General features: G+C 47.5%; 1 protein-coding gene across 1 annotated transcript; it reads right to left on the bottom strand.

Moving 5' to 3' along the window:
• Positions 1 to 5748: 5748 nt before the first annotated feature.
• LOC127316991 (uncharacterized) lies at positions 5749 to 6831 on the bottom strand. Its single transcript, XM_051347539.2, has one exon. It carries the CDS (start codon positions 6641 to 6643, stop codon positions 5954 to 5956), a length of 690 nt encoding a protein of 229 aa, XP_051203499.1. The 5' UTR covers positions 6644 to 6831; the 3' UTR covers positions 5749 to 5953.
• Between the last annotated feature and the right edge of the window lie 15290 nt (positions 6832 to 22121).

Raw genomic sequence — 22121 nt, 5'->3', positions numbered from 1 at the left:
ATAAAATCACCTTTAGGGGAATAACACCATGCATAATGTGCCAACTGTAAATCTTCACTTTAGCCGGAACTGCTAAATTCCATAAAGTCTTCCATGTAGGATTTTCAGGTGATGTACCAGAGATGAGGGATCGACAAGTGACTCCATTGAATTGGTGTCTCCACTCAATATGATAAGCAGACCGAGAACACTCCATTTTTTGTTCCATGCCAAGAAATAAAATCATCAAACCCACGTGTGTGTAGGGGAATCTGATGTATACGAGAAGCATCAAGAGGATTGAAAATACTATCAATAAGGTCCCGGTCCCAATCCCCCAAAATTGGATCAATAAGTTACTCAACTGTAGATAGGATACAGTCGCTGCGAGGAGTAAGGATCTTGCGGTTTGGGCTTGAAGGGATCCAATAGTCCCGCCAAATATCAATATTTTCACCGTTTCCTACCCTCCATATACAGCCCCTCTTAAAAGTCTGAATGCCAGCAACTATACTTTGCCACGTGAAGGAAGAACCCGCTTTCGGCCCAGCCTTTAGGACATCACCATCCGGATAGTATTTAGCTCGCAGGATTTTAGCACATAAAGAGTTTGGTTCATCTAGTAACCTCCAAACTTGTTTTGATAGCATGGCTAGGTTGAAAGAGTGAAGATCCCGAAAGCCCATACCTCCTTCCTTCTTTGGAAAGCACATTTTCCATCAAGAATACCAGTGCATTTTTTTACTTTGGTCATCATCCCCCCACCAGAATTGTGATATTATACCAGTGATCATTTTGCAAATCTTCTTAGGAGTCAAGAAAACCGACATTGCATAAACAGATATAGATTGAGCCACAACTTTAATCAGAATTTCCTTACCCCCAATGGAGAGTTGCTTCTCCTTCCATCCTTTAATCAGCTGGATCACTCTCTCCACCAAGTGTAAGAAGCAGTCACTCCTATCAATGCCAACTAGGGCAGGAAGACCGAGATACTTATCAGACAACGCCTCAGTATCAATATTTAGAGTGTTACACACTTGAGTTCTGGCATCTACATTTGTATTAGGGCTAAAGAAGACACTCAATTTTTCCACACTAATGAGCTGACCCGAATTTGCACAATAGGATTCAAGAACTTGTTGTAAGGAGATTGCATTGTTCAAATCTGCTTTCAAGAGGATCAAAGAATCATCAGCAAAAAGTAAGTGTGATACTGATGGTGCACCCCTGCACACTTTTACCCCTTCAATTCCATCAATCTCTTCAACATGCAACAACGAACTCGATAATCCCTCCGCACAAAGAAGGAACAGATAAGGGGACAAAGGGTCTCCTTGCCTAATACCCCTAGTTGGGATAAAACCATCAGTCGATTGGGAATTAAACCGAACAACATAAGAAACAGAAGTCACACATGCCATGACAATATCAACCCAATCTTGATGGAATCCCAGTATCAACATCATTTTCCTCAGAAATTCCCATTCCACTCTGTCATATGATTTATGCATGTCCAATTTAACAGCACAAAGACCAGTTTTACCTTCTCTTTTATTCTTGATCTTGTGAACACATTCATATGCCACCAACACATTGTCAGTAATTAATCTTCCTGGGACAAAAGCGCTCTGTGTTGGGGAAATAATGTCAGGCAGAATTCTCTTCAATCTTGAAGCCAACATTTTTGATATAATTTTATAAACCACATTGCATAAAGATATTGGCCTGAATTGGGAGACCTCCTCTAGATTGTCAACTTTCGGTATAAGAACCACCATAGTTTCATTCCAACCTTTTGGTATAGATTTCTCATTAATAGCCTTCAGAACAGCCATAGTAATATCATGACCTAGCAAGTGGCAATTTTTTATTGTAGAAAAGGACATGAAGCCCATCCGGGTCGGGAGCTTTAAGATCACCAATAGAAAAGGCCGCTTTTTTCACATCTTCCCCAGTAAAAGGAGCAATCAAGTCCTCATTCATTTGTTGGGTTACTTTCGGAGAAATTCTTTCTAAGAACTCTGGATGAACAATATTATTCTCCGTGGAGAAAAGATTAGCAAAGTAATTCAGGATAACCGGATTTAAGTTGACCTTCAACGAAATCACCAGTAGAATTCTTCAATTTTTTGATAGTATTTCTCCTCTTCCTAGTCGTGGCATAGCTGTGAAAATAAGATGTATTTCGGTCTCCATGCTGCAACCAGTTGGCTCTGGATCTTTGCTTCCATTTAATCTCTTCTTGCTCCAAAAGTTTCTCAATTAGGCTTGATATTTCATGCTTCCTCCGTTCAGTCTCTGAATTAATCGGCCCCCGCATAACAGTTTCAAGCTCCCGTTGGGCCGCTCTCAGTCGCTTCTTGGGCCCTCGGAGGACTCGTTGGTCCCAATGTTATTGATTAATTCCATGATGAGTACTGTTTTACCTACTCCGCCCCCCCCCCCCCCGAATAGTCCTATTTTTCCTCCACGTCGATAAGGAGCTAAAAGATCGACGACCTTAATACCTGTTTCAAAGATGGATAATTTCGTATCTAACTCGATAAAGGCGGTGCATGAAGCCCGGTATGCATGGCCTTCAGACGTTGGAGTACATCGATCGGGGGCGATGCACCCGCCGCCGCCTCCCATTCCTCCTTAACGATTTCTCCGAAATTTTCTTCGCGGAACCATTTTGCTTCAAAATTCCTTTGCCTCTGATTTTGAACCGGATTCTGAGCTGCGTAGTATTCTGTGTCAAGCAGGAGTGGCCTATGATCGAAATGATTGTATTCCAGATGGATCACTGCCGCATCCAAATACATTTGGTTCCAACTCAGATTTCCTACTGCTCTGTCTAATCTCGATCTCATATTACCCCTATGCCAGGTAAACATGTCCCCCACATACCCCAAGTCACTAAGATCACAGTCATCCAAAGCTCTATGGAAATCTTGGATATATCTTGGGGGTCTTTGTCGTCCACCTTCTTTCTCATAATCAAAGAGGATTTCATTCAAGTCCCCCATAACAACCCAAGGCAGATTATTACTTTGGTGTATTGACCTCATTCTGTCCCAAGTTTTATATTTTTCCTCCCATTTAAACTCACCATACATACCTGTAAATCTCCAAATTTTGTTTGGCCCTTCCTCTATACGAACATCGATAAAGTTTGGCTCCGCCCTTATTTGGTGAATATTGACTTCTTTCCTCCAGAACATAATAATACCACCAAGCCTTCTCCTAAGACATTTTTGGAGTCCATTTTAATTCTTCTCCTAAGTCATTCTGCCGGATAAACTTCAAGGTGGGTCTCCGACAAGAACACCACATCTGGGTTTTGACGCCTCAAGACATCAAGAAGCGCTCGAACTGTCGTGGCATTGCCCAACCCGTTACAGTTCCAACTTAAGATCCTCATTGCGACCGGACATGTTCCTCCCGGGAACCCGCTGATCCGAATGAAGGGGAGTCAGCTCCGTCCTTCTTGGTACGTTTCTTCCTATCTTTATCAGTCAAACCATTCAGATTCTCATCTATAGCGGTCCCTCAGCAGCCTCAACCCCTTCCATGTTGTTATTTGCCAATACATTACTGTTTTTTCTCATCATTTACTTCTTTACCATCAAGATCCAAGGCTCTCTTAGCTAGTGGGTTTGCAAGGTTAGTTTTATCCAGATCCATGCTATTTAATTTCCTGGGCTGCTCGCAGTGTCCTTAAGATTAGGATCAACTTGCTTAGCACCCGGGATAATTGCATTATGTCTCCATGAAGTCATCAGACCACCCCGGCCCCTTTGATCACTTCCTCTCCCAGTCAGGACATCTCCAAGTCGACCAGCTCTACCACCCCCACGGCCACCTCCTCTAGCAAAGGGCATTCCACGACCATGCCAAAGTGTCCCTCTCGGCCTTCAAAAATTCACCCCACTTCAAATTTGCTTCATCATGCTCTCCAGAGCCACACTCAAGATGGGAGTGTCCAAAAAAGCCACAAACACCACAAAATTTCGGAATTTTTTCATACTGTAGATGGTAAATTTCCCTCACTCCATCCCTCACATGGAGACAAATCGAGCTAGAACCTTTCCGACATCAAGTTTAACCCGGATTCGGATGAAATTTCCCATCCCCATAACATTGGTCTCAATCTTTGTAACTTGTCCAATCTTCCTTGTGAGATTTTTAATAAGAGCATCATTGTGATATCCAATGGGGAGCTTATGAATCTGGATCCATGCTTCAAAGAAATTGATATCAATAAGATCTGTTGACATAAACCCATCATACTCCTTAATACAAACCGCATTCTGCCTAAATAGCCACGGCCCTCCTTCCATTATCTTAATCCAATCCCCTAGGCAGAAATATTGGACAGTAAACAAATTGGTTTCCAGATGATGAAATTCAATACGTTGCGTCAGGGACCAGGCGTTTCTCATATGATTCTCGAAGGTAATTGGACTAAACGAATTTGCTGTGTGCACCTTAACAAGGGCAAGCCACTTCATCCCCTGTTTGGGCGTTGTTTCCTCCTCTTCAAACACCACATCATCGAATTCATCATCTTCTATTCCCAACCGCAGCATGAGATCACCAATTCTTTCCTCTTTCTTGCTTCCCGATCTGCTTGCACTGTTTGCAGAACTGGTCGGACTCGCCATGTCTTCCGATCGAGCGGGAGACGGACAATAGCCGGACAACACGAAGCTGAGAACTTGCCGGATCCGATCCACCGATCAAAGGATTCAATCGGCGGCTTTGATTCCTCCTCCTCCGGGCGTGGCCGGCGGCGGGAGGCGTAAACCCTAATCGCCCTGTCGCCAGGGCATTAGGTCCGAAACCGTTTTCTCCACTACAAATGATCTTACTAGCCCCTTGATTGCATATACTACGAATATAGAGTCAAGTAGGGGCGCTGAAGCGTCTAAAGTGCGTTGGAGCAGCAAGGCTTCAAGAACATAAATTGTGTCTTCAAGAACATAATTCTCCCTCTGATCCATATTAAGTGTGTCTACTAGATGTATCTACAATTAATTAAAGGTGTCTAGATATATGTAAAGTGCCATCACATCTCGCATGCATTATTTTTTTCTTGTGCATGCACGCATCATTACACTGATCAGCTTTAGCTCTAGCTAGTAGAGAAGTAGTAGCAGCTGAGCCGTGTTACAGAAGATTTCACCAAAGGTAAATTTATCTTGGATGTTGATGGGAAGTGTTTTCGTACTACAAAGCTACAGCAAGCCGTTCTCTGGAGTCCGCCTCCTGTTGGATGGCACAAGCTTAACACAGATGGCTCATATGGATCAGGAGGTCATGGGGGTGCTGGTATGATAGTACGTGACCATAATAGTGAAATCATACTCTCAGCATGCCGTCAACTTCTGTCATGTCGAGATGCCGCTACGTACTGAACTTTTAGCACTACAGAAAGGTTTATCTTTAGCTTTGCATTGGAGTAATCTACCCCTAATCATTGAGATAGATTACTTGGAGATTGCCAAGATTCTGAATAATAAAGAGATTGATCGTTCTACCTACACCATGGAGATTGAAGAGATTAGAAACTTGCTGAAAGTCCGTCAAACTTGTATTACTCATGTTAAGAGATGCCAAAATGAAAGTAGTCATTTCTTGGCAAATTATGCTAGAACAAATTCTCAAACAGCAGTGTGGTTCGCCTCTGGTCCAGAGGGTTTAGCAAGCACATGTCATGGAGTTTTGTAATATGTGATGCTTTGAGTAATACAGTACAAGTTTCATTCGGAAAAAAAAAAGGAGTAGTAGAAGCTACCATAGCACTCATGTTATCATCTGATTATTACAGTACAACGACAAGAACAACATCTAGAGATGTTCCTTAGCTAGGAAATCTGCGTTACAGTCTTCGAGCCCAAGCTAGATTACGGCTAGGCCTAGCGTACGCCAATGGAGTAGTATATAGCTAGCTAGGTGGCGCATGGCGGCGCCATGTCTGTAGCTAGAGTCATCGGCACGGTGAGGGAGGGCAGAAGAGGCCGGCGCGCGGGGCCCAGAGATCGGCGAAGGCGTGGAGGATGAGCGGGTGGTGGCGCGGCGAGTTGAGCGAGAGGAAGCCGTGGAGCAGCGCATTGAGGTCCTCCCACGCGTACATCTCCTTCTCCACCACCATGGCCACCATCGACTCCCGGAAGTCCTCGTACGGCGCCGCCGACTCCACCTCCACTGCCACGGCCGCCGCCTCCTCCTCATTCTCATCCCCGCACGTCATCATCACGGCCACGCCCCTCCCCCCGCAGCTCCTCCGCCTCCTGCGCCTCCTCGTGGACCGTCTCCTCCGCCTAGCCTCCACGTCGTCCTCGAAGAGTGTGCTCGTGGCGTACGTCGCGACTCCCCACGAGTCGTCCACCGACGAGACCGTCGTGGCGGTGGTGACGCGCGTGGCGGTGCTGGAGGTGAAAGCCGTCGTTGCGGTGGAGGACGACGACGACGCGTGCGGCGACTTGGGCCTGCTGCCGCCGCCTCGTCCGCGGACGCGGGACGCCAGGGACGAGTACAGCGCGCTGAGCACCCTCGGTGGGCGGCAGTTGCATTCCACGTCCACCGCCACCGGCGGCTGCCGCGGCAGCAGGAAACCATCTCCGCTACGCCGGCTACAGCCACCACCACCACCACGAGCGCCAGAGAGCAACTGCATGGCGATCGCTGATCGTGGCCTGGTTGCGAGAACCACTAAAATGAGCGAGTGACTGAGCTAGCTTGTTCTCGGCGAAGGAGACGCACGCGGTGGTGGTGTATATATCGCCGGGGCCGGGGCTCCTCAAGAGAGATCGATCGAGCGGGGTAAATGCGGGAGGAGTAAAGAGGGCGTGCACGCCATGATCACGCCGAGCACCTAGCGACCTGAAAAGAGGCGGTAAATGGCAAAGATCCTAGGCTGTAGCTGGCGAGCTAGCGTGCATGGGAATCATGGCGGTACAATAAAAAAAAACTTAATCGATCGTTCGGGCAATACGTGTTGCAGGTCCGTATATATACAACATGCACAGTTCGACTCGACGGTCGGCGTGATTTGACGAGTCGAGGGATCATCCCGTTTTGATTTAGTTTTCACGGCGCTAAATTCTGGCCGGCCGGGCAGAGATGTGACGATCGAGCAGACGAAGAACAGTAGTACGTGTACCGTGTACGACGGCCTGCACTGAGTTGACTAACTTCAGCACGCAAGCGAGGACAAGACGCTAGCTGAGCTATCCACTGTCCACTACTCGTAATAGCTGCCTTCAATTCTTCGTCAGTTTATTTTTTCTGCACGGCAAGAAAAATTCGTACCGTTCTGAAGGTCACGCATGAACAGTGCGGCCGTAGGATTGAAAATGAACACACACGATCAAACACTGTAGCGCGCGACTGTAGCTGGTCCTGTAGGGAGTGAGATCAGGTGACATGCACCGTTTGCATGTCACCGTGTGACATGCGGGAAAGCCAAATTTAAACTTTGCGAAATAATCTGAAAAAAATCATGCATGTTCACAGCACATATTAAGACAACCCCTAAAATTTTCAGATCAAAATTCGAAACATACATCAAGAAACAAAAAAGAAAAATCTGTCATGAATAGTTCCCGAATTCAAATCTGAGTTTCTCTAAGACTATTCACATCTGAGTTAATCTTTTTTGTTTCTCAATGTATATTTCGAATTTTGATCTGAAATTTTTAGAGATTATCTTAATATGTGCTGTGAACATGCATGATTTTTTTCAAATTTTTTCGCAAAATTTAAATTTAGCTTTAGGCCGCATGTCACACGCTGACATGCAAAAGGTGCATGTCACCTGATCTCACTCCGTCCTGTAGCGCATGATGTCCTGTAGCAAATGCACTGTAGATGGTTCCTGTAGCAGTGATATCCTGCCATCTAATCTAGATCCGACGGTGAGAAAAGGGGTGCATGTCACCGCACTGTTCATGCGTGACATGCCTAAGGCATGTCACCTGATCTCAGTCCGTTCTGAAGATGGCCGGCCGGCCGGACGTGCAGCTGATGATCAAAGGGTGAGTGTTCCCGCCTTTTCACGGGCCATGTCCATGATGATCCAATGCAGCAGCAATATCGGGTGTTGCTCGTTAGCTTTGGTTCTTTCTCGAAGTAAGATTGCCCCGTAACTTCCACCGAGGATCTATGTGTATCTAATCCCCTTTTCGTATCTATCTCGGTTCAGTCGAGATCGAAAGAGCTGAATGCCATTCACACGCGCACCATGAGCTTATCATTGTGAAAAATGCAGCGACCGGTCAATAGTGGTACAGTACAGCCCATATGTTTTGGAGATGCTAGCGTGACATGTACATCAGGAGAAAAATAGCTTATCTGGTTTAGGACATTTTTCAAGAAAACGCAAACGCTCGCATTTCGATGCACTAATAGAAAGAGTTTGATACAAGCGCAGAGAGGCCACACCAAGTACAACGCGACACACTACACACTACGATGTGGGGAGCAGTGTAGCAAGCTCCGAAGACCCCTGCTGTCACCCACGATTTGGCCTCCTCCTTTATCGTGTCGAGCAAGCCGTGAAGGTCAGGTCACGCGCCATTGAAGACAGGGACGAAGCCAGAAAAATATGCCACTGGGGTCAGGCACATAGTCACTCTAATTGACTGGAGTCATCTTCTATAAATAATGATTAGCTAATGCTAATTAGTGAAGGATTTGTGGTTTTCATTGGGATCAGCTGACCCCAGTGACATAGGCATCCCCAATGGGCCTGCCGAAGATAGTACCCGGGGTTTACTGAAGGCCCGCGACTCGAAGAATAAGAAGAATCGGAAGCCCAAATTGTTATTAAGGAAAGCTAGAGTTGTATTGGAAGATGATATTTGTAATCTTGCGGGATGAGTTGGAAACCCTCCCGGACTCTGTAACTTGTACATTACGAATCCCTCGGCTCCACCTCCTATATAAGGGGGGGTCGAGGGACAAAGAAAGCATCGAATCATTGTCTCACAAACCCTAGTTTTCATATCGTCGAGTACTTTTCGGCTGAAACCTTCGAGATCTACTTGCCCTCTACTTCTAACTAAACCCTAGTCTACAACCCGTAGGCATTGACAAGTTAATCCCTTGTCAATTGGCACCGTCTGTGGGAATTAGAGGCGTCAAGTATCTGATCTCGATGGCACGTTCAAGATCGTCGACTTCATCAACAGCAAGCAACGCGATGGATCGAGGTAAACAGATCGCAACTGGTCCTGTCGATTTTGTTCCTCACCCGCCCTCCCGTTTGGATGCATATGCGTATCTGGAGGAGCCTATGGAGATGACGTTCGGAAGATTCCACTTTCGCGTCGAGAAGGAGGGAGCGTATCGTCTCGAAATTCCGATCTCGTCGGGATTATCGGCGGTCGATTCCGATTTTTCGAACTCAACATCATCAATCGAGTCAGGCGAAGAGGAGACTTCATCGACACGCTTCATCAGCACCAGGGCAAGCGAAAAGCTCGCCAAGATCTTCAGCGACATGTCCTTCGAGTCATCCGCGGACTCCTATATAAGCGATGACTCGAGCAGTGTCGACAGCTTCAACTTCATCGACAAATCCACTACTGTGGGCAAGGTCTTCACCAATCTTTATGATGGTGTCACCAAACCCAACAAAGATCTGAATTCAAAATATCATCAGATTTATGCCATCGGAGAGCCAAGCCGCGATCAGGAGGAAACTTCTGAGGCTTTCGACGATTTGGGAAATCCATACGTTGATCCCTCTGATTTACGACGAGGTCTAGGCAGCAAATATATCGGACCCACACCACGTGTTAGGGTTCAACTCCCACAAGCAGCACAGGATATAGCCGCAAGAGCTATGGATGGCTCAGAACCAATGGCCACAACAGCCACGCCAGAAGAATTGCAAGCATATCAATACAGGCTCGCACGAGCTGCAAGGGAATTGGAAAAACAGACAGCTGCTCTGAACAGAAGAAGGGAGGCAGCCTCCGCATCAAGTAGACGAAGGGCAGAGTTAAGTCGACAATCAGGAACCTCGGGAGATAGCCACATGGAAGCTCGGAATAGAGCGAGGTCAAGGCTGCAAAACATACCTGAAGGAGAAAGAGAGCACTTGGTTCAAAACCTCGACATGTCTTTTATGTCGATAGACACAAGAGGGAACATTATCCCCAAGACACCAGAAGCCGGGTATATGGCGACACAGGCCTTTATCCTTGCATCCAGGCCACCTACAGGAGATCCAAGGGAAACATGGCAATGGCAGGAGTCGGAGCCATGGGAACGGCGTTTGTATCAACACCTCCCGAAGGAATAGCAAGGCAAAATAGTCCAAGACCTGCGGCAGCAGCAACAGTTCCCGAAGGAACAAGTGGAGCAAGAGACACGGCAGCGCAAGCAAGGGTGGACAGAGCACGACAAAATAGAAGGGAACATCGGCATTCCCCGGAGCTAAACGACGAGGATATGTGTGGTTTGCCATGCTTCACAAGGAGGGTCCGAAAAACTCGAGTCCCTTCGGGGTTTAAATTGCCTGATAACTTCAAAAAATTCGACGGCCTGCAAGATCCAGAGGATTGGCTAGTTGATTACCTCGAGACGGTGAAGCTCACAGGAGGAACCAGAGCAACAGCTATGCAAAGCATCCAGGTGCATTTAAGTGGAGCCGCGCGATCTTGGATAAAAAAGCTTCCTCCAGGATCTATCGACAGCTGGGATAGCTTCGAGGACGTGTTCGTCAAGAATTTTCGGTCCACTTGCAAAAAACCTGCATCGCTAGAGGAACTGAGGGCATGTCGACAAAAGCCAGACGAATCAATGAGGAAATACATCCAAAGGTGGAATATCATTAAAAACTCGGCAGAGAATATATCTGACAAGAGAGCGATAGACGCGTTTGTCGCAGGAATCAGACAAGGAGATTTTGTCGAGGACTTGGGGAGAACCAATCCAAAGAGAGTATCCGCATTAATGGAGATAGCAAACAGATGGGCAGATGGAGAAGATGTTGTTCACAACAAACGGCATAGGTCACCAGAGGAGGACCGCGGCCAAAATTATCAAAATAGGCGACGATTTCCTCGGCAGTATTCGGGCTATGATGCTCCTAGGCAAATTTCGGCTGGCTTCCGAGCAAGCGCCGGAGGAAACAATAGAGATGATTATCAGAGGAGCAACGAGCAGCGAGGCGACAATAGAGATGACTCTCGAAACAACAGGCAAAATACTGGGTCAAGGTTTCAGAGACCTTTCGTGTCCCCCGAGGAGATGATGAACGGGCCGTGTCAGATGCATTTTTATCTCGACAATAACGGAAAAAGACAGTCAGGAAACTTGCAAAAGGATTGCCAAAATTTCCAAGCAATGTTAAGGTGGGCAGGGCATGCCAATGCCCAGGCAGCACACAGAAATCCTCAAGGACCCTGGAGTGAGATTCACTTGCCACCTCCTCCCGCAATTACGGACGAAAATCGACATCAGCTCAGAATAGAGGCAGCACCTGCACCACCACCTTATATTGATCCCAATTCCAACAGAGCGGCCTCGATGATTCAGAAAGGCAGGCCATCCAATAGAGCTCAGAAAGTAATCTCGCGATAGGTGTTCATGGCAGAGAAGATGCCTCCACCAACGGTTGAGTATCTTAACTGGTCAGGGCAAGATATTGGCTTCACAATAGCGGATCATCCCCAGCAAGTCCCTCGACCAGGGCAATCAGCAATTATCTTACCAGCAGTAATTGCAGGATTCGACGTATCTCGAGTGTTCATAGATGGCGGCAGCAGTTTAAACCTTATGTATGCAGATACACTAAGGAAGATGAACATATCCCTAGCAAACCTGAAACCAACCGACACGCGATTCCACGGTATTACACCGGAGAAGCCAAGTTATCCGCTGGGGAAGATTAATCTCGACGTTCAGTTTGGGACCCGAGAAAACTACAGAATAGAGAGACTGGAATTTGAAGTTGTGGATTTCCCATCACAATACCACGCTTTGTTGGGACGACCAGCATATGCCAGGTTTATGGTGGTACCACATTATACGTACCTTGTGTGGAGGATGGCTAGACCTAAGGGGCCAATCACAGTCAAAGGAAGCTTTGCGCTAGCCGATAAGTGTGATAAGGATTTTCATCGATTGTCAGAAACCTTCGGGATGCAAGCAGAGTACATGGCATCAAGGCTCACGACTGACTATGATGTGTTGCCAGATGTAGGAAGGCCCAACAAAGAATCAGCTTTTAACACCGAGAAAAATTCTAAGGAGGTGCAGATTCACCCGACAGACCCGAAAAAGACGACGTCCATTGCGACCGACATGGACCTCGCATAGGAAAGCGCGCTCGTCGAGTTCCTCCGTGAGCACTGGAAAATCTTCGCATGGTGTCCAGATGACATGCCAGGAGTACCCAGGGAACTTGCCGAGCACCACCTAAACTTGGATCCATTAGCGAGACCAATAAAACAACCTTTGCGGCGTTTTTCGGAGCCAAACCGCAAAGCTATGCTGTCAGAAATCGATCAACTAAGAGAAGCTGGTTTTATCAAAGAGCTGCATACAGAGGCCACATGGGTAGCGAACCCAGTGTTGGTGCCGAAGAAAAACACTAAAGTCCTTCGCATGTGTGTCGACTTTACGTGTCTCAATAAACATTGTCCAAAGGATCACTTTCCCCTCCCGAGGATCGATCAAATTATCGACTCCACGGCAGGATGTGAACGTCTTTCCTTCCTGGATGCATATTCTGGTTATAACCAGATCAGATTGAAAGAAGAAGATGAGGTCAAAACAGCGTTCATCACACCTTATGGCGTGTTTTGCTACCGAACAATGCCTTTTGGTCTGAAAAACGCGGGAGCAACATACCAGAGGATGATGCAGAAGTGCTTAGCAACACAGATTGGGAAAAACGTACAAGTGTACATCGACGATGTCGTCATAACATCAAAAAAGGGGATGACGCTAATCGAGGATCTGAAGGAAACCTTTGATAACCTCGACAAGTTTTGCCTCAAGTTGAACCCAACAAAGTGTTCCTTTGGTGTCCCTGCAGGAGAACTTCTTGGGTTTCTAGTTTCAGCAAGAGGGATTGAAGCAAATCCCGAAAAAATCCAAGCTAACATAACAATGAGGAAGCCAACAAAGTTGAAAGAAATATAGCAGTTAACTGGACGAGTCGCAGCTTTAAGCAGATTTGTCGCCCGGTTGGGAGAAAAAGCGTTACCGTTCTATGCTCTAATCAAGCAAGGAGAGAAATTCCAGTGGAACGAAGAGGCAGATAGAGCCTTCGAGGATCTAAAGCGCACAATTTCGACACCACCAATCTTGGTGGCGCCGAAAGAGAAGGAACCTCTCCTGTTATATATCGCAGCCACACCTCAGGTGGTCAGCACGGCGCTAGTCGTCGAAAGAGAAGAGGAAGGAAAACTCCATGGAGTGCAAAGGCCGGTATATTTCATTAGTGAAGTTTTATCGCCTTCAAAACAACGGTACCCGCAGTACCAGAAGCTAGCATATGGAGTGTTCACAACAGCAAGAAAATTGCGCCACTATTTTTCGGCACACCCGATCATAGTGGTCAATGAAGCACCTCTATCAAATATACTGAACAATCCAGAAGCCACAGGGCGTGTCTCCCTTTGGGGAATAGAGCTTTCCCCTCGGGACATCACGTATGAAAAAAGAAAGGCAATCAAGTCGCAAATTCTGCCAGATTTCATCGCAGAGTGGATGGAGCTGCAAAATACAGGACCCCCAGATTTGTCGAGAACTTGGACCATGAACTTCGACGGATCCTAGAGGGTAGAAGGAGCTGGTGCAGGTGTGATACTTATATCACCTGAAGGCGACAAACTGAAGTATGTACTACGGATGACGTTCCCAAACGCATCTAACAATGAAGCAGAATATGAAGCTCTTATACACGGGATGAAGATGGCGAAAGCTTGTGGTGCAACCCGATTAAAAATCTTTGGCGACTCACAACTGGTAGCTCAGCAGGTTATGAACCAATGTGATGCAGTCAATGACAGCATGGTGGCATACAAGGAAGTGTACAACGAGCTTGAGAAGCTATTTGATGGATGCGAAGTAAATCATATTAGCAGGCTGAGCAATGATGAAGCCGATGTTCTTGCAAACATTGGGTCGCAATGTCTCGCAATTCCGCCAGGCGTGTTTTGGGAAGAGATAACCGAAAGGTCCACCAAACCAAAGAAGGCGCAGAAGAAGGAGAAGGAGGAAAAAACTTCGACGGCTATCAAAGAAGCACCAGAAGAAGAAGAGGACCAGGAGCTGGTGATGATGGTGGAAGTCCCATGGATGCAAGCGTACATATCGTATATCCTAAGGAAAGAAATACCCGACGATCCAGTTGAAGCAAGGCGAGTTATTCGACGATCCAAAGCCTTTACACTGGTCAAAGGGGATTTATACAAGCGAAGTATTTCGGGCGTGCTGCAAAGGTGCGTTACACCCGAAGAAGGAAGGATAATCTTAAAGGACGTACACGAGGGAATATGTGGTCACCACGCGAGCAGTCGAGCTATTGCGGCCAAGGTTTTTCGGGCTGGATTTTACTGGTTGACAGCAATCGAGGATGCAAAAGAGATAGTACGAACCTGCGACGCATGCCAGAGATTCGCCGCAAAACCCCACTCTCCGGCAGCAGAGCTGATGCCAATACCACTGTCTTGGCCCTTTGCCCAATGGGGTCTCGATATGGTGGGAAAATTACATAAGGCCTCGCCAGGAGGATACGAGTACATGTTGGTTGCTGTCGATAAATTCACCAAGTGGATAGAAGCAAAGCCGATAAATTCACCAGATGCAGCGTCAGCAATAAAATTCGTGAAGAGCATCGTTTTTCGATTTGGAGTACCTCACAGCATCGTCACAGACAATGGTAGCAACTTCACGTCCAAGGAATTCAAGGCATACTGCGCAGAAGTAGGCATCAAATTGCACTTCGCGTCAGTTGGGCACCCGCAAACCAATGGTCAAGTCGAGAAAGCCAATGGTATCATCTGCAATGGTATTAAAAAGCGCCTGCTAGGACCGCTTGAAAAGGCTCGACATACCTGGCCAGAAGAATTGCCAAGTGTCTTGTGGAGTATTCGAACAACACCAAACACGGCGACACAAGAAACTCCGTTCTTCTTAGTCCATGGAGCTGAGGCAGTACTACCAATTGAAATAGAGCATGACTCCCCAAGAGTCACAGAGTATGATGAAGAAACTTCAAGAAGAGCTTTGGAGGACGATGTAGATGCACTCGACGAAGCTCGAGATGAAGTACTTTCACGGGTCACCAAGTACCAGCAAGACCTGAAAAACTACCACAGTCGACGATTATGGCCAAGATATTTTCAAGTCAGAGATTTAGTCCTACGGCTCAATCAGCAAAGTACTGAAAAACTCGAGTCACCATGGCTTGGCCCTTACATCGTCACACAAGTAATTGAAGGAGGAGCATACAGGATCAAGGACAAGAAGACAGGGGTTCCCGAGAAAAACCCCTGGAACGTGGCGCAGCTCAGGCGGTTCTATGCTTAGAGTCGAAATATAGTCCTCCTTTGTAAAAATACAATGTACTGAAATGCCCGCGAGTTTTCAGACGCACTCTTTTCCTTTTCAGGGCACCGAGTGGGGCTGGAAAGGTTTTTAATGAGGCGGGCTCGCGGTGCTGCAATATAGTAAAAGATAGTGATGATATACATCTTTTTCTACGACAGGCTCGGGGGCTCATAACCCACGACAGCAAAATACATATATTCTCGCAAAACAGTAAATTCTTCGAGACGAAAAAATAGTATAAGCTCCGGCCAAAGGCTCGGGGGCTTCGCAATATAGATTACACTTCACAATATAGACAACTTCATCAATACAAAGAATTCGACGAAAAATATAGACATAACTTTTCGCAATATAGTACAACTCAGTCAATGCCTAATATATTATCTATGGATAAACCTTTGTTATTTGCAGCAGTTGTCTTGTGATCAGCATAGCTCCCCTTGACAAAGAATTCAGAATCCATCCGAAGAAGTTCATCCATCATCTCTTCGGCTACAGGAGTCACCATGTCATTGATTTCGTCGACATTATTCTTTCGTCTCGATTTCTTGGCCAAGCACTGATGTCTACTCACGCTTCTTTTCCTGTAGACAGTGTTGGGCCTCCAAGAGCAGAGGTTTGTAGAACAGCAGCAAGTTTTCCCTTAAGTGGATCACCCAAGGTTTATCGAACTCAGGGAGGAAGAGGTCAAAGATATCCCACTCAAGCAACCCTGCGATCACAATGCAAGAAGTCTCTTGTGTCCCCAACACATCTAATACACTTGTCAGATGTATAGGTGCACTAGTTCGGCGAAGAGATAGTGAGATGCAAGTAATATGGATGTATATGAGTGGTAATAGCAATCTGAATAAAATATGGCAGCGAGTAAACATGCAACAAAACAGTAATCAAACGGAGATTCGATGCTTGGAAGCAAGGCCTAGGGATCCTGCTTTCACTAGTGGACACTCTCAACAATGATCACATAATAGAACCACTCTACACTCTCTTGTTGGATGATGAACACCACTAGTTGTGTAGGGCTACAAGAGCACCTCAATGCCGGAGTTAACAAGCTCCACAACATTCGATATTCATATTTAAATAACCTTAGAGTGCATGATAGATCAACACAATTATACCGAGTACTAACATAGCATGCACACCGTCACCGACAGACTATGAAAGGGGGAATAAATTGCATCAATACCATCATAGTAATAGTTAACTTCATAATCTACAAGAGATCACAATCATAGCATATACCAAGTACTACATGATGCACACACTGTCACCATTACATCATGGAGGAGGAATAGACTACTTTAATAACATCACTAGAGTAGCACATAGATGATATTCAACTAGATCACAAAGAGAGAGAGATGAACCACATAGCTACAGCGGAGCCCTCAGCCCCGGGGGTGAATTACTCCCTCCTCATCATGGAGACAGCGACGGCGGTGAAGATGGCGGTGGAGACGGCGGTGGAGATGACTCCGGGGGCAATTCCCCGTCCCGACAGGGTGCCGGAACAGAGACTTCTGTCACCCGAATTGGAGTTTCGCGATGGCGGCGGCTCTGGAAGGTTTTCTCGGGTTTCGTCAATTGGTACTGGAGTTATTATCGACGAAGGCTTAAGTAGGCGGAGGAGGTAGGTTTAGGGGTGACGCGAGGGGCCCACACAACAGGGCCGCGCGGCCAGGGGTTGGGCCGCGCCGCCCTAGCGTGTCGCCGCCTCATCGCCCCACTTCATTTCCTCTCCGGACTTCTGGAAGCTTCGTGGAAAAATAAGATCCTGGGCGTTGATTTCGTCCAATTCCGAGAATATTTCCTTATTAGGATTTCTGAAACCAAAAACAGCAGAAAACAACAACTGGCTCTTCGGCATCTCGTTAATAGGTTAGTGCCGGAAAATGCATAAATATGACATAAAGTATGCATAAAACATGTAGGTATCATCAATAAAGTGGCATGGAACATAAGAAATTATCGATACGTTGGAGACGTATCAGCATCCCCAAGCTTAGTTCCTGCTCGTCCCGAGTAGGTAAACGATAACAAAGATAATTTCTGAAGTGACATGCCATCATAATCTTGATCATACTATTGTAAGCACATGTAATGAATGCAGCGATTCGAAGCAATGGTAAATGTAATGAGTAAACAACTGAATCATATAGCAAAGACTTTTCATGAATAGTACTTTCAAGACAAGCATCAATAAGTCTTGCATAAGAGTTAACTCATAAAGCAATAAATTCAAAGTAAAGGTATTGAAGCAACACAAAGGAAGATTAAGTTTCAGCGGTTGCTTTCAACTTGTAACATGTATATCTCATGGATATTGTCAACATAAAGTAATATAATAAGTGCAATATGCAAGTATGTTGGAATCAATGCACAGTTCACACAAGTGTTTGCTTCTTGAGATGGAGAGAAATAGGTGAACTGACTCAACATAAAAGTAGAAGAAAGGCCCTTCGACGAGGGAAACATCGATTGCTATATTTGTGCTAGAGCTTTGGTTTTGAAAACAAGAAACAATTTTGTCAACGGTAGTAATAAAGCATATGCATCATGTAAATTATATCCTACAAGTTGCAAGCCTCATGCATAGTATACTAATAGTGCCCGCACCTTGTCCTAATTAGCTCGGATTACCTGGATTATCACCGCAATACATATGTTTTAACCAAGTGTCACAAAGGGGTACCTCTATGCCGCCTGTACAAAGGTCTAAGGAGAAAGCTCGCATTGGATTTCTCGCTTTTGATTATTCTCAACTTAGACATCCATACCGGGACAACATAGACAATAGATAATGGACTCCTCTTTAATGCTTAAGCATTCAACAACAATTAATTTTCTCATATGAGATTGAGGATATTTGTCCAAAACTGAAACTTCCACCATGGATCATGGCTTTAGTTAGCGGCCCAATGTTCTTCTCTAACAGTATGCATGCTCAAACCATTCAACTCATGGTAAATCGCCCTTACTTCAGACAAGACGGACATGCATAGCAACTCACATGATATTCAACAAAGAGTAGTTGATGGCGTCCCCAGGAACATGGTTATCGCACAACAAGCAACTTATAAGAAATAAAATGCATAAGTACATATTCAATACCACAATAGTTTTTAGGCTATTTGTCCCATGAGCTATATATTACAAAGATAAAGGATAGAAATTTAAAGGTAGCACTCAAGCAATTTACTTTGGAATGGTGGAGAAATACCATGTAGTAGGTAGGTATGGTGGACACAAGTGGCATAGTGTTTGGCTCAAGGATTTTGGATGCATGAGAAGTATTCCCTCTCGATACAAGGTTTAGGCTAGCAAGGTTATTTGAAACAAACACAAGTATGAACCGGTACAGCAAAACTCACATAAAAGATATATTGTAAGCATTATAAGACTCTATACCGTCTTCCTTGTTGTTCGAACCTTACTAGAAATTATCTAGACCTTGGAGAGACCAATTATGCAAACCAAATTTTAGCAAGCTCTATGTATTTCTTCATTAATAGGTGCAAAGTATATGATGCAAGAGCTTAAACATGAGCACAACAATTGCCAAGTATCAAATTATTCAAGACATTCTACCAATTACTACATGTAGCATTTCCCGTTTCCAACCATATAACAATTTAACGAAGCAGTTTAACCTTCGCCATGAACATTATGTGTAAGGCCTAAGGACATATTTGTCCATATGCAACAGCGGAGCGTGTCTCTCTCCCACACAATGAATGCTAGGATCCATTTTACTCAAACAAAACAAAAACAAAAACAAACAGACGCTCCAAGCAAAGTACATAAGATGTGATGGAATAAAAATATAGTTTCACTAGAGGAACCTGATAATGTTGTCGATGAAGAAGGGGATGCCTTGGGCATCCCCAAGGTTAGACGCTTGAGTCTTCTTGAAATATGCAGGGGTGAACCACCGGGGCATCCCCAAGCTTAGAGCTTTCACTCTCCTTGATCATATTGTATCATCTCCCTCTCTTGATCCTTGAAAACTTCCTCCACACCAAACTCAAAACAACTCACTAGAGGGTTGGTGCACAATCAAAATTCACATGTTCAGAGGTGACATAATCGTTCGTAACACTTCTGGACATTGCACAAAGCTACTGAAAGTTAATGGATGTCGTGGTATCGTCACGGCATATGCCATAGGATGGCTAACGAAGGTGGTTCCTAAGAGATCTCACGGCGGTATCCGGATGCGGGTATGGGGACGAGCGACACGGCGACGTACCTAGGTTCGAGGCCCTCCAATGGAGGTAACACCTCTACTCCTGCTAGAGTGTATAAGATGATCACACAATACAATGTTGCTCCTAGAGCTGTGTCCGGCTGCCCCTGGGAGGCTAAGGAAGACGAGAGTCTCTCTCACCGGGCAGCGCTAGGGGTGGAAGTGATGTGAGAATGATCGATCCCCTGCACGAGAGGGGGTAGTGCGGCTTATATAGGCACCGGCACTTTACATATAAGACCCTATAGTTTACTGGCCGGCTTGGCCGGCTCCGGCTTCCGCTCCTTCCCGAGGCAGTGACGTCAGGAGCCATTGAGGCCTCATGGCCTGTCCCATCCGGCTGCCAAGGTCAGCGGTATGGAGAGGAGGTGTCCCTATCGCCATCAGCCACTGTAGCCAGTACGGATCGACGTAGACCATGATGGCTTGTCCGGCGCGTGGCACTATTGCTCCACAGTGCCCCGCGCTTTACGGAAGATGAAGTCAGCGTGGACTTTGGGAACCCGGATCACCAACCCGGTTCCTTCTAGTGCAAGACTCGCCAGCCTCGAGTCGGTCTGAGGTACAAACCCCCAGTCGGATATGGCTTGTAGAAGCCGGCCCAGCTACAGCATTGGCGGCCGTAGCTAAGCCGACTAGGACCTTAGAGCTAGCCGGCTTCCGGACCAGCCGGCCACGGCGCCAGCCGGCTGCTCCTCAGCCGGCCTTTGCCGCGAGCCGGCCGGTGGCCAGCCGGCTGCTCCGCGTCCATTGCCCTACCCGGGGTCTTCCCCCCGACATTAGCCCCCGAAGCTGGCAAGGTCCTGCGTTTAGAAGGACCTAGGCAGGTTTTCCTGGCTTCTTGAACATACTTGACGGCACTTGGAGGGGCCGACTGAGAATTTCCATTCAGCCGGCTGCGCCCTCATCCGGCTCGTTCCGGCCGGCTGCTTCTAGCCGGCCACCATTTACACTTATGCAGCTTTTGCTTTCTCGCAAGTTTTGGTGACGTCTCCGCCTTGCTGGATGAATTTTGGGCCGAGGTGAACTTAGCGTCCGGCTCCGGCTTGCGGCGCGCCGGAGTCTCCGCCGCCTCGGGTCCTGCACCCGACTTGACCGGTCTGACGTCTGGGCTCTGCCGCCGGTTCGTCTGGTCACATCAATGTCTCCTCCGGATCCGGTGCGGTCGTGGGCGACGTGGTGTGGCAGTTTCCGGTAACTGCAGCGATCGTGGGGGGAGTTAATGCGCAGAAGATCCGGGCGACGTGGCCACGTATGCCACTTGGAGCCCAACCGTCCGCCCCGGGCGGCTATAAATGCCGCGCGGGGGGGCGGATCGAGGCGGCACTTCCACGCACACGCACTCCTTCTTCTTCCTCGCGCCCGCGCCCTGCTCCGCTGCACTTCGAGCTCTTCGTTGTTTTCTTCGCGCCCTCGCTCCTTCCGGTTCCGGCGACGGTTCTCACTGGCGAGCTCCGGCGAACGCGTCTCCGTCAAGCCGCCGCCGCCACTCCGTCGAGCCGGTGCCACGGGGCCCCGAGTTTCAACCGTGCGCCCTCCGCCGCCGTCGTCGCCGCCGCCGTCGCGAGGTTCCTCCTCTCCGTTCCGTCTCTCGTGGTCCTCTTCTTCTTCTTCTTCTTCTTCGTCGATGGCCTCCGCCAGCGGATCGTGGAGGGGGTCATACATGAGGGACGACGACATCGAGCGGCTGGTGCGCCTTCGCCGGATCCCGTGGTCGGTGGTCACGAGGGCGCCCGGCGCGGAGACGGAGCCCGAGCCGAGGCCCGGCGAGCGCGTCGTCTTCGGCGCGCACCTCGATCGCGGGTTGGGCCTGCCGGCGTCCAACTTCTTCCGCCAATTCCTCGACAACTTCGGCTTGCAGCCGCACCACCTGCCGGCCAACGCCTGTGTCCTCCTCAGCTGCTACGTGGCCTTCATGGAGGCTTACGCCGGCTTGTGGCCGGACATAGATTTCTGGAGCCGGCTCTTCTACCTCAAGGCGCAGACCACTGACGGCAGCCTGCGGGCCTGCGGCGCCGCCTCGATCTACACTCGGCCGGGTACGCCTTTCCCCAAAATTCCAACCGTTGACTCGGTGAAGAATTGGCAGATGTCATTCTTCTACGTGCGCAACGAGGGCCAGCTCGTCGACCGGATCAACCTGCCGGAGTTCAATCCGGCTCCTCCATTCGGCCGGATCAACTGGAGCTACAACGCCCACACGACGGACCCGGACGCTGAGGTGAATCAGCTATGGGACTTCCTGGGGGCGGCCGTCGGGAACGGGCTGACCGCCGAGGACCTCCTCTGCACCATCGCCGAGCGCCGGGTGCTGCCGCTCCAAATGCGC

This window comes from Lolium perenne, chromosome 1 (genome assembly GCF_019359855.2).
Source record: "Lolium perenne isolate Kyuss_39 chromosome 1, Kyuss_2.0, whole genome shotgun sequence".
In the NCBI taxonomy this organism is placed as follows: Eukaryota; Viridiplantae; Streptophyta; class Magnoliopsida; order Poales; family Poaceae; genus Lolium; species Lolium perenne.
Note: the sequence above shows the minus strand (reverse complement) of the source record. Positions and strands in the feature narration are given on the sequence as shown.